The 13,538-nt window shown below is 43.6% G+C and overlaps 1 protein-coding gene across 2 annotated transcripts; it reads right to left on the bottom strand.

Annotated features, from left to right (window-relative positions):
- Positions 1 to 22: 22 nt before the first annotated feature.
- On the bottom strand, positions 23 to 8,974 carry LOC118783441 (etoposide-induced protein 2.4 homolog). 2 transcript variants are annotated; one of them, XM_036537315.1, is made up of 11 exons: positions 8,842 to 8,973; positions 7,558 to 7,679; positions 6,481 to 6,626; positions 6,034 to 6,094; positions 5,409 to 5,475; positions 5,002 to 5,126; positions 3,974 to 4,093; positions 3,662 to 3,773; positions 2,938 to 3,049; positions 2,672 to 2,746; positions 25 to 2,149 (listed from the first exon to the last, which is right to left on the bottom strand). In XM_036537315.1, exons 2-11 carry the CDS (start codon positions 7,612 to 7,614, stop codon positions 2,008 to 2,010), a joined length of 1,017 nt encoding a protein of 338 aa, XP_036393208.1. In that variant the 5' UTR covers positions 7,615 to 7,679; positions 8,842 to 8,973; the 3' UTR covers positions 25 to 2,007. The 2 variants fall into 2 exon arrangements, with proteins under 2 accessions (XP_036393209.1, XP_036393208.1); XM_036537316.1 differs by lacking the exon at positions 2,672 to 2,746 and having other exon boundaries at positions 23 to 2,149; positions 8,842 to 8,974.
- Positions 8,975 to 13,538: the final 4,564 nt, after the last annotated feature.

The raw sequence follows: 13,538 nt of genomic DNA, 5'->3' as shown, positions 1-13,538 counted from the left end.
ATGACATAATTTTATTTAAAGAAAGCAGAATGCTTTTACAAACCTCACAATAATTAAGTTGCATACCATATGCTTTCCTTACATCATTAAATTCTTGTTATTAAGATCCGATATCAAGGGTGATTCAGTCAGGACTTAAGAGAAATGTTCACAAACCACGTGTGGCTTATGAGCAACACGCAAACACATTTCCTGTAAGCATTTAAAATGGGGCTAATACAGAGATGTCCAGTTATGTACCATCTTTGAATGAAGAATGCAGTACTTGCAAGTCTGTCAGTCATGGCCTTGAAACAAGTCTAATTATGATAGACTGGAGCCTGGAGGAATCTGTCATGATGGTAGTTCCAATATTCTACGGTGCATTTCAGTGTATGGTCGATCCATACAGGAAGCTGAGCAAGCAATCTGCAAGTGTCTAGACTTTTCTTCTTCTTTTCTTCCAGTACCAAGAAACAACTGACTTCATCTACAACCTAATTGTTCTTCACTACTCTAGTGATCGCCCTTCAGATTATGCTAAAAAAGGCTTCAGAACTTTGGTAATATCCAGTATATACACACAGTAATGCAGCTAAGGATGAATATGGGATGTTGGGTCACCAACATGGCGACATGTAAAGCCATCAGGGCATACACAGGGCCAGAAGGCAACTGATGCATGCCTTCATACGGAAGTATGATGATTGAATTGCAAAAAAATAAAAATATAATACACATTCATCTCCTTCCTGGGTGGAATACATTCTAATGAGACATATACATACACATATGCATATACATACAGCTTAAATGCTGAACTGTATTGCCTGTTAAAAGGAAAGCTGTAAACATGTGAGGGTGTTGCCTTTCTCTTTCCATGGCAACCTCCTCTGATAAAGGAGGCCTCATATGACATGCCTGGGCCAATAAACACAGTGGGACAGTCTCTGTGAAGAGAATAGCAACAGGCCATCAACAAGACACGATTCTGTTGACATATTTTTTCAGGTACATACAGATCAGACCACCGGGGCTAAACATACAAAAACACATCTCTCCCAAAACTCAGTTCAAAAAACTTCTTCCTTTTGTTTTCTTACACAAAGTCAAGTTCACCCTCTAAAATTGTAGGTCCACTTCAGTGGATTATTCCCTATATTCATAAAGAAGCTTGCAGGTTAAAAAAAAAGTGCCATTTGACTTTGGAAATTTACAGAGGGGGCAAAATGTCTGCCTAGTTCATAGAATCAGACTTGGTTAGAGACATTTCTTGAAACACAAACAGTAATGTTTTTGCTGTGATATGAGATTTATAGAGCTGGGCTGTAAGAGGTAGGGAACAGGTGGTGCCCATGTAAGAGACACTGGCCATGAAGTGAAGTGCGGCTTTGGAAAACAGGTTCAGAAACACTGGCTTGGATGCACCTCTCCGTGAAGGAAACCTGCCGATCTGGTGACCATGCCCATCTTATGGAAACAGTCCTATGGAACAGCCATGGCAGGCATGAAAGGATATTGTGACGCCAGCCAGACTGTATAACATCTGATCGTTGCCTTGGTTTGAGTTCATTCTGTTTGTTCATTCAGTGTTCTTATTCTTATATTTTGCACCTGATGCTTACTTTGCATGAGCACTGACTATGGACCAAAAAGGTCTTAATGCATATGTGTGTCTGTGATTGAAAATGACATCCAAACCGCAGAAAAAAATGGCACATAATCAGCATGAAAACTTCACACAAATATCCGAGAAGCCAAAAAAAGTAAAAGTAAAAACATCTAGGTCTGAGGCACATGGCAATCCAATCCAACACTTTCACATCATTCACATTAAAAATAAGACTCATCAGTTCATTTAACAGTACTGAAAAGGGCATCATGAAACCGTCATGTAATAAACCCCTCCCCACCCAAACCCCTAAAGGATCCACATGGCAATTAAGATTCCAGTTCCAGGACCCTGGCCCCGATTCCCTGCTGATGTGTGCACTGATGTGGTGAAGCTCACTGCACAGGCAGGGGGTGCTAGTGAGCTGGGGAGGCATGGGGGGAGGGCAGTCTCTCAGACGAGGTGGAGGACGTTAGGGAGGACTGCAGGTGCACTGTCTTGTGGAACAGCTGGTTACTGAGGAGAACCACCAGCGAGAAGAGACGCAGCTGGAAATGGCTGTGGCATAGAAGGAGACAGAATTGAAGGGAGGGAGAGAGGAAGAGAGTACAGGAGGGAGAAACAGTGGAGGAGGGAGGGAGAGCATGGGGGAGAGAGAGAGGGAAAGGGAAAGAGTAGGGGAGAGGGAGGGAAAGGGAAAAGGGAGAGAGAGGGAAGGGAAAGAGTGGAGGACAGAGGGAGAAAGGAGTGAAGGAGAGAGGGAGGGAGAGAGAGAGTAGAAGAAACAGGGAGGGAGAGGGAAAGAGTAGAGGACAGAGGTAGTGAAGGAGAGAGAAGGGCAAAGTTGGGAGGGAGAGAGAGAGAGAGGTAAGGGGATGAAGAGGGAGAGAACAGAAAAAAGACCCAGATAATATTACACTCCTGTCTCTGAGGATCCACAGTCATAATAAACCCAGAATTAGAAGCAAAACTTCTCAAGGGTTGTTTTTTAAGATCAGATTACCAAAGTCATTTGCGCATTTAAAAAATCCAAAAAGCATGACAATGACATGAAGCAATTCATAAGAAAGCAACACTCACTAAGGTTTTACTGGAGTCTTGGCCTCGTTGGCACTGATGATGAAGAGTGGGAACAGAATGGAGAAGAGGCAGCCACTAGAGAATAAATCACACACACACACACACACACACACACACACATATATATATATATGCAGGCACGCACATGCACACACACGCACACACATACATAGGTTAAAACAGGACAAGTGCGGTTTGATGCAGCTTTGCCATACAGCACCATGCTCTGATGAGATGATGCAGATGGGTCATGTGACCTGTCCTACCTGATGATGTAGGACGATGGAAGCGAGGTCAGCAGGGCCATGGGAAGGCCGAAACCAAAGTAGTAGGGCCAGTTCCTCTCGATGTTGGACAGGCGCTGGTGCATCTCTATGCCTGTGGGGAGGTGGGGTGTGTGGGATTGTGGGCCAGAGGAAATTGTGACAAGTATGAAATGAACATGGAGGGCTTCATGTACATCCCTTACTGACAGTCACAGCCACTTAGGTTTATATTCCATTTCCTGTTTACAGCAGGTGCCCTCATCCTGTGACATCCTGTGGAGTGACTCACGTTACTCCACTCAAGACCTAAACAGAAGTGGTCGGGTTTGTACATACAACTTTGTACAACCACAGATACTGTATTATGACTACATATTCAGCTACATATTCAGCATTCCTTCCGTACTTTGTCTAGAAGGTTTCAGTTGGTAACAGGAGGTTCCCCTGCTGTCTGTGTTCCTATGCAGACAATGAATGTCCTGTTTTAGTGCACGCCCCTTAAAGAACATTCATAATAATAACCCAGCAAATCAGAACACTTGTAGCCATAACAATGGTGGAGACAGAATTTTCAATGTGACATGCACCAAGATGACGATATCGTTTATGTATAAAGAATCTGTGGTACAAGCCCGTTGTAATACTACTGAATGATGTTACAATACAGGAAGGTGCCTCTGGGTAAATGGAGCGCCATGGAACGATGGTTCTTCAGCGTGCTCACCGTGGTTAAACCAGCGGTACTCAAAGCAGTAAAGGGAGTAGAGCAGGGACATGTGCAGGAGGCTGACAAGCTGCCCGATGGCATCGATGGGAAAGAGACTGACAACCAAACCCTACAAAAAGAAACCATGAGTTAATTTGGACTGACTCTGAATGCCTCTCAGAACGCAGCTGTAGATGAACGCGTCTTCTGAAAAAACATCACAATTACGGTGTCATCACTGAAGGTTGCAGGAATGAACCAATGAAAAAATAAAGCAGTAAACTAAAAACAGCCAGGTTCAGCTACCAATGAGGCAGGAGCCAAGTTTACCTGAATGAGGAAGAGAGCCTGCAGCAGCAGGTTGAAGAGCATGTCCGCAATGATCTTGCTGACGCTGGGGAAGGGCTGGGCCTTGCACCCCGACACCTCAAATGCCAGGTCAGCGATATCCTGCAGTAGACAGGGGGGACCCCATCACTCACCCATATCCCGCTCTATGGCACACCAGCTCACTTTGCTGCTTGGGTTGGCTTTGCTCTCTGGGGTAACAAGCATAAGTTCAAATGTGCCTAGGATACATCTGTGGGAAAAGCAAACCTGCTGAAAGTCTTTGGCTGGACGTACCGAGCATGTGTGAATCTGTGTGGCCTGCTCAACCGGTGTGCAAAGTATGGTCATCCAAACACACTCCCCTAGGTTCATTTTTAAATATTTCTCAACCTTCCTCCAGTCCATTCAACATGTATTTTAATGCGCCAGGTCAACTACATGTGATTGTTCAGTCCCATGCCCTTTAAAGTTGCTGCTAACTACACATGTGAAACAAGCGTGTGCTGACTTGACCATAACGTGCATTGTCTTCTGAGAGATAGCGTAGTACATGCACTGATCTATTTAAGAGTTTGCCACAGGAAGTACCCACAGGAGGCATAAGAAGTAGTTCAGTCTCAGTACGGTGTAACCCCAACGATAACTGTTGCTATGGTCACTGTACTTCCCATATACATTGCAAATAGCAAATTCCTTTTTCTTTTGTATTGGTATCTCCCAAAAGGGTGTTATGGTATACACCGAAAATGCTGGGAACTTGCTTTGTGTGTGGCAGTGCGATCACTGGTTACTGCACACGTAACCAGTAATACTGAAGAGATAAGAAACTATTTTGAGCAAAAGAAGAAAAATATATACTTTTACAATTCTCAGACAGAAAGGTGTACACAACTGTCAATGTATACCTTGTATTATGAGACAATGTCACAACATGAAGCATGGCTAATTCAGGACATGCACTGATCTGAATACCAGAGCAAACCTCCTAATATGCAAGCATCCTAACAGTTCTGTTCTGAATGACTGACCTGGAACCAGATGGCATTGACGATCTTACTGAGCACAAAGAGTGGCAGCACCCAGAGTGCTCCGAACACAGATGTCAAAATGAACTCCAGCCACGCCCACACATCGCCATGGAGGGAAGGATCACCTGACAGGAAACAGCGTTTGAATGACAGGTCCAGCTCAGCTTGTTTAGTGAAAAAGGATGCTGGCAATGGAGGAGGGGCTTTGTGAGACCTGGACTGGGTGCAGCTACCACATGTCAGCAGTGACTTGATGACATGAGCCAATCATACCATTTTGCTTTTGACAGAAAAGTCTTTTGACTGGTTTGAACAGCACAAGATACCTCCACCCAGTGTTCAAGTAGTCCCACTCACCATCACAAATATCCGCCCCCTCCCATAGACCACCCACTGGGCACACCTACCAATAACCCTCGCCGTTAGGGTCTGGAGCAGTGGAATAAACACCCGGTAGAACAGAAAGAGACTGAGCTGCAAAGCACAAAAAAAAACACAGAGCCAGGAAATCATAGATATGCTGTCCATGTTTTGTTTGAGTTTGTGAATTCCCAGACATGTTTTTGAGGGAAGAATTCTGTACCAAAGGCATAATTATTAATTATGCATCAATTCAGCAAGCTAAAACACACGTAGGGTGGATCTGTTGGAAAATGAAACCTGCTTTAAGTCTTCAGTTGGATGTGCTGAGCATCTGTAAATCTGCAAGGGATGCTCAACTTGTGTGTTCAACTCAGCCTTTGGCTGGATAGTGTGTATTTTGTTTATAGCGTTTTCAAAATCTCAGAAACAGGAACATGCTATCTGAATAAGTGGAGTGCATTCTGTGCCACGGACTGCAAATTCCCAGTCTGTTCCCACAAGGTTTGATAAACTGACTGCATACAGGCAAGCTGGCAGGCCCTGGGTGCAGTCTGAAATGTAAAACAATCCTGTGTGTGTATTTCCACTTTTAGAATCTGAAGCGCTGGTATTCATATCAAAGATGGGCCAGTAAAGGTCACCCGTGCTTTCGTTAGAGGAATGCCTCACCCAGAACACACCGCCGTTCCATGCACAGCACTGGAAGATCCTGCTTACCAGCCTGGACTCGCTGGAAGAGAGGGAGAAAGAAAGACACATCAGAACAGCAGCACTTTTACGCTACAAGAGGAAGAGGCCAGACAAGCCCACAGGCTCAGTACACTGGCCTCTCTTTAAATGGCTTGGGTGATGGACACTTTGCACATGCACTCTTTTTGGTTTTGTTCCTTTGATTTGACACACACAGCTGACATCACTACGCAGCAAGAGATAGCCCCCCCCCCCCCTTTCCAGTAAGCATAACACTATACTTAACCACATTCTGCAAGGGAATGGCTCTGATAGATTGCATATGAATTTGAGGCCTGGGCAAAACCAGCTGTTAACTCTGGCAGGAAGAGGCATGATGTTTTTGGAAGCATGCGGTGCTGTCCACTGGGACAGCATACCCTGTACCTCTCCACTTTGCGCTCCTCACTCTGCGCCCGCCTCTGTGCCAGCACCCCCCCGGCCCGCCTCCGCCTCTGCTCCTCCCTCTTCTGTTGGATGCGGGCGTCCAGTTTGGAGACGGTCCTGATTCCCAAAATGGAGTCCTTAATCCCCTGTTGAAGTGCAGGCACAAACAGAACCATACTGAACCGGACCATGCATCATCAACCCAACGCTGGGCAGTTTCAGTGGCATTACAGATCATAGAATTTCCTGTGCATAAGTGAGTGCACAATCACAGCTGCCTGCCTATTACAGCATACATCCCTAGCTTAGCTGCATTAGTGACAGGGGTACATGCAAACACAAATCAGTGCTGTGTGCCTGTGGCCGTTCTCATTTGAGACTATTCCAGAGCCGACTTGTCTAGAAACAAGGAGCGATAAAGCTCAAGGCAAAAACGCAAGATAAGCACTGAGTTTGACCAGTAGTATGTGGTTCAATGCCAGTCAATGATTATAGCCTATTGACAGTGAATCATTTAAAAGATAGCCATTAGATTCCATTAACGTTCCACATATTCAAATCAGTGAAACTCTGAAACTCAGCCATAACTGCAAACTTCATTGTCTAGCTTTGTTTTCAAAGCTACAATGAAGTAGCCTTTCCCACTGCATGCAGGGAAAAATGTGTTATACAACAGCACCAAGGGCCACTCTGTGTAAAGTTACCAGCAGTTTACCTTCCGATTATCATTTAACCTGAGCCTAGCAGGTGTTTGGATATCAGAATATCAAAGGATTCCCCTGGAACAGTGCTTATTTGTCAAAGTCAATGGTCTCTCTCAGGGTGACCCACCCATTCTTCTTTGGGCTGTAGTTGGGGGGCGGGGAGATGGTGTTGCTGTTGAACCCTTAAATTAGGTATTTAACCTGAATTACTTGAGTAAATCAAAAAGTACATGAATATATATCCATTTTCTGGATAAGGGCATCTGCTATGCAGTAACACATAATCAATTCTTGGTACGCCTCATAAATTTTCCATCTGTATACAACCACCCCTGAAAGCAGATTACAGAGGAGCAAGGAGGACTGCACTCACCATCGCAGCATCATGGAGGAAGGTTCTGACACTGTCCGTCATTTCCCACCCATTCATCAGGTTATCAACTGCTGAAGGAGGGGGGTTTCAGGTCTTGGAAAATGCTCATTGTGGCCGGCAACCTAGAAGAATACAATAATACCTCAGGGGTGGTGCAAAATCATAAACAGATAATTCAGGGTGTGCCACATGGTTAGCAAGGTCCTAATGTGTATAGTTCGTCCCAGATACATGCCATGATCACTTACAGCTCAGCAATTGTAAATATGCTTTGTGCAATAAACTGTTTCAAGCTATGCATAGTGATGTTGAGTAGTGATGAATATTTATCAGAAATGAGAATGAGAAATGAGGCTAGTGACGCAAAGACACCGAGACAATGTCGTTAATTAAAACACTGTGGTGTCTACAGCGTGAGTGCGACTCATAACTCTCAATATATGGGTGTCACGACTGTTTATTTCACAAAGACTGTCTACCTAACTTAGAGGAGAAAATGGAGGAGAAGCTGTCAGCTTCTCTATTGTATGACTAACGTCGTATTATGTTTAAATTAAAATAAACCAAAACTTGTCCGCAAAAATCGCCCACAATTATCCAGACAAATTCAGAAAAATCGATTATAGCCAGCTATCTAAATTAATCTGTCATGGTTCAAAAGTGTGAAAGGGCACCCTCGCCATCTAGACACCCATATCGTTCTGTTATTTATCTAACCTCATTTGGACACAAGCAGTAGCTACCTCTGTTATGTACAAAACACGTCAGATACTAAACATCTCAAACAAAATATGTACTGTTGCCGCTGCACTGCTGTCAGGGAAGTTGTCAATCACAGACATCTGATTTAACACCTTAGGAACCCAGCAAGGAAGCTGGTTAGCTAGTTAACTGGATACCTAGCTAACTCAGTTATCCCACGCTGACAGTGACTGCTGGCTTACACAGTTAGCAAGTTAACTATATTTACTCTGCGTATGAGATCTTTCATTGACAATTTACTGTATGTCTACTAAGGGCGGTTCGGTACTATTATGTAGTTAGTTGTTTAATTCGGGATGAAGCCCGCTGCATTAGCAAGATGGCTATGTAGTCTCATAAGCTAGCTAAAGTAGATAGCTACCTAGCTACCGTTACCTAATACAGTTTGCTAACAAGGTCGCTATCCAAATAAACAATCTAGCTAATTAACTGGTAGCAGCTCCCTTCTCTCTGAGCTAAACAGCATCATTTTCAAACAGATTTATTTCGCAAAGTTGTTCACTGTCCCACCGCCCGTCTTACCTTGGGTAACTTCTTCCCTTAAGCCTGTTATCGTCTTTTAGGCTCTTTTTAATCACTCCTTTATACACATACAGCCATTATTACCCAGGCAGCTCCCTGACCCTTTTCAGTAAGGTTATATCATTACGCACGCTCCTCCTAGCGTGAAGGATTGTGGGAGATGTAGTGATGTTGGCTGCATCCTAATACTCAGTATGCACTAACGTCGGTTAAGAACGTACTACCCGACCGTTACTGTAGTAAGTACTATTGAGTATGCGAGCGAGTAGTAAGGACAGAAGGGTCTGGCCAGAGCCGTACATGGCTCTGGGTCTGGCTGCAGACCATGGGGCGAGTGGAGCGCCACTTTCGAACAGGAAGTACGTCACCTCCACTTGAGATAATAATAAGGAAGTAGTTGAATCGAAACGGTAGACGAAGCTTTTACTGTATGAGACCAAGGTATCGAAAGTATTTTTGTATTTTTCCCCAGCAATTTGCACTACTTACATTAAAACATCACAATACGTTTAACGTACGTATTTTGACTTTGTTCATGTTTCTTCCCGCATACAGTTCAGCTACCCAACGTAACATTCCATACATTTTAGAGAGTAAACATATTAACAACACACTTGTTCATTCATTCGTTCATTCATTAATTTATTCATATGTTTATTCCTTTCTTATCTTTAGAAATATAAACACCACTGAAGTAATAGAACAACAACAATAGAACAATTGAAAAGGACAAGAAAACAGAACGGGTTTGAGGGATGAAAGGGAGTCAGTTATTGTTCAAGGCCTCCTTCGTCTAAATAGCAGTCCCAGCTGCAGTATCCAGGGTGGTCATCTGAAGAGTAAAACCCCCATAGGACTCCCCGCTGACCGTTTCCCCGGTAGCCAGCCCCACAGTCTTTGTAAAGCCTGCTACACTGTAGGCGACTGCACCTGGAAATGGTGTAGGGCTTCCTGTAGGTCTCTTTGTGCTTCACTGAAAGAGTGTTCCACTTCACTACACCTGTTCAGTTTAGTGTCAAAACACAATTATGACAGAGCATGAATTCACAAAATTCAGACAATAACTGAACAAATCTCTAACTAGGCTTATCTTCCTCTGTCAAAAGTCAGTTTTTTGCACAACTACACTTACAATAGTCCAAGGAGTAGTGAAACTTTTCATGTTAGAGAGGGGAAAGGAGGAGAGTGAGAAACGTAGCCTAATTGTTGTACCCACAAAAACAAGTACCTAATATTGTAATTAAAAGACCTACTGCGTACCACTTCTACATTTACCGGGAAGTGGAGGTGACGTACTTCCTGTTCGAGAGTGGAGCTCCACTCGCCCCATGGTCTGTGTCATTACCCGATCCGTTCCTGCTGCCCGATCCGTTCTGCACATGCGCGGACATGCGTACTCGGAAACAAAACGTATTCCGATCAGTGCTTGCGGACTCGGAAACAACGTATTTCTGCCCGATTTGTACCACGCATGTGTGAACATTTTACGGTGTTGAAGCACTTGACGGCCGTGTCGCTGCCCGATCCGTACCTGCTCCTCGATCTGTATTGCACATGTGCAAAATCAGCGCATGCGCAGATTTTAACCTCTTTTACGACACTGCCCGATCCGTTTCACGCAAGCAGGATTTTTTGACGTTGCTTTAATTTTAAGCGGGAGTAGTTGGTATCGGTTGGTCAAATTGGCTTATGTGTCTCAGCAGGAGTGGGTGTCGATTGGTCAAATTGGCTGTATGTGTATGCTGTACAAATATGTCTAATAGTGAGTTCTGCGCAGCCCTCCTGGCGATATCTAGAGAACCGGAAAATACCAACATCACTATTAGACAAGGTTCGGCGAAAGAAAGTCACCCGGGTGGCTGCTAACTACGTCCTAAAAGGTAGGCTAACTAACGTTAGCCAGTTATCGCTAGCTAAGTTAGCTAATGTTAGTCAAAACAGGATTTGAAGTTAATGTTCCGGCCCCCCAGCTACTGTGGCTAAGTTATCAATAGTTGATTTCTAAAGTTATCATTTGCACCAGCCAGTCTTTCGGCCCAAAGTGTAACCGCACCACCACCATTTTTTTCTAGTTGGCTAGTGTTAATGTAAAGCCATGGAAGCAAGTCAGTGAAACATCTTTTTTTCTCTCTCCCAACAGACAATCAGTTATTCTATACTGGCCCCAGCAGACAGTACATGAGGCTGGTTGTTCTGTCTGATGAACAAAAGCGGGCAGTACTGGAAGAGTGCCACAACAATCCTGGCACAGGCAATCACAATGGTGTGAGGGGCACCAGAGACAGACCAAATCGTTCTACAATTTACTCTTTATTCAACTTCAGATTTCACATCTTATCAGTCTTGCCTTTTCAATATGCATGACATTTCATTTCTGTTTTAAACAATGAATCTCTACATCAGGTCAAATGTTGTCATCACTGTCAACTGAACGACCCAATTAAGACAGTGGCACCAGTTTTGCATCCAATCAAGGTAGGGCCTACTGGCTAATACACAATTGCTATGAAAAGACTTATGCAAGGTAATGTGCTAATAGCACATATGTCCACAGGTGAAAGAGGCATGGGAAGTGGTGGGAATGGACCTTATTGGCCCTGTAAGGGAGACCGCCAAAAAGAACCAATATGTTCTCACTATGACCGACCTGTACACAAAATGGGTCGTTACAGAGGCTTTGCAAACCAAGTCTGCAAGTGAGGTGTCGACGACATTGATATCCAAACTGTATTTGTTTGGAATGGTCTGTAAAATAATTTCGGACCAAGGGAAAGAATTCGTGAATAAGATATGTGTTCAGAGTACGACTTTGAGACAGTATATTTCACTTCCTACACTACCCCCTGCATGTAGGTATATTATGGCCTTGCAAATTAAATGCACTCTGTAAAAATTATGACATGTCAGTTTTAGGTTGCTTATCTTGCCTCATTTCTGAGACTGACTGATATAGGGTATGATGCAATGTTATGTCTTAATTACTGACAGCTTAATAGCAGAATCTTCAAGGCGCTGAATATTAAATATGCAGTGTCCAGTGCATACCATCCCCAAACCAATGGCCAAGTAAGTATGTTATCACATACATCCATTTGTTTCAGCGTGCTAGGACACCAACAGACTAAAAATATTACTGAGGAAGGCAGAGTTTTGGGAGTCTGCCTGGACCCAGTGAGTGAAGAACTTACACCAGTAAAACAGGAGTATGATCTGATATTGGTGAAAGAAACAGCAGGTGTTAAATAGGCAAACAAATCAAGAGAAAACAGAAAACAGCTGGTGCTAGAAAAGTAATCAGGAAAGGGGTGGCCGATCAGCAGATAGTCAGGGACGTGAGGCGGTGAAAAACAGAAGCACATGGCCACAAAAACAAAACCCATGTGCAGCCACCCGTGTAAACAAAACCAGTTCATCATGCAGCAAATCAGTCCATAGTCCTGGCACTGTACCACACAGCAGCACGGTCAGAGTAGCTTTCTTATTATTTTAGAGTAGAGTAGCTTAGAGTAGCTTTCTTATTATTTTTATTCTTTAATATATATTTTTTTAACTTCATTACAATTGCATCACAATCAATAATGGATCTTTTATGTATAGGCTACTCGTGTGCTTTGTATGTATGTACCCAGTTGTCACAGAAATCTCTACAACACAAAAAGGGATAGGTCATCGTTGTTCATACAGTCAGTCTTTTCTGTGCTTGGAATGTGTGTTTAGTCATTTCATTATGTATTTTTATGGTGGAGGTCGAGCGCACCAACCAAAATGTAAAGCGTGCCCTCAGGAAGTATGTCAACGAGGAACACGATGATTGGGACATGCATCTGCAGGCCATTGTACATGGGGTCAACACTGCAAAGTAGGTGGTTTTTTTTTAATGGAAACCATTAATTGATAACACATTTTAGTGGGATAGCTTTTAGTTGGTGGCGTGTAGCATTTCATTTTCAGAAACTGAAATTTTCTAACATTACCTTAACTTGTTGTATAGTGAGTGAAATGTTTATGTATTTTAAAAGTCAAATCTTCATGCATTTCAAAAACTTTCCTAATAATTAGACATCTACAAAGTACAGTCCGTACTATCTTCTCTTCCACAGACATCCCCGTCTCCCAGAGGTGATGAATGCGTGTCCCACGGGAGAAACGTTCGAAGTACAGGACCCGGAGGATGAGCTGGATAGGAGACTGACTCACATTAAAGCTCTAAATGGGACTGTTGTAGAAGACACCAGCAATTGCATGCGTTGTAGTATACTAAGTTCTATGTACTGATCTTTTAGGTTCTCAGCAACATCAAGAGGGCACAGAGTCAGCAGAAAAAATGCTACTCAGAAAGGAAACAAAAGCAGGTGAGACAGTGTTCCTTGGAGGCTGGTGATGAGGTGCTGATTGGTGAGGACCCCAAGAAACGCAGAGTGGGAGACACTCTCCAGAACAGGCATCGCGGACCGTTTATCCTTACCGCAGTGTCAACTAAAGGTGTGGCAACTGTGAGGAAGGGTGATGGCAAACTCCAGACACTGAATGTGTCACGACTGAGGCCATGCTATTGGTGCAAAGGTTAGATTAATCACATTTATGTCAATGTGTTCTGTGGAGGTATATGTAGTATTTAAGCAAGTAACAAAATAAAACCGCTTTATGTTGTCTAAGGTCATGGCAAAACACAAGCGGGGAACCCTGGGGACCATGGT

This window comes from Megalops cyprinoides, chromosome 9, assembly GCF_013368585.1.
Source record: "Megalops cyprinoides isolate fMegCyp1 chromosome 9, fMegCyp1.pri, whole genome shotgun sequence".
In the NCBI taxonomy this organism is placed as follows: Eukaryota; Metazoa; Chordata; class Actinopteri; order Elopiformes; family Megalopidae; genus Megalops; species Megalops cyprinoides.
This window is presented reverse-complemented; position numbering and strand designations above follow the sequence as displayed.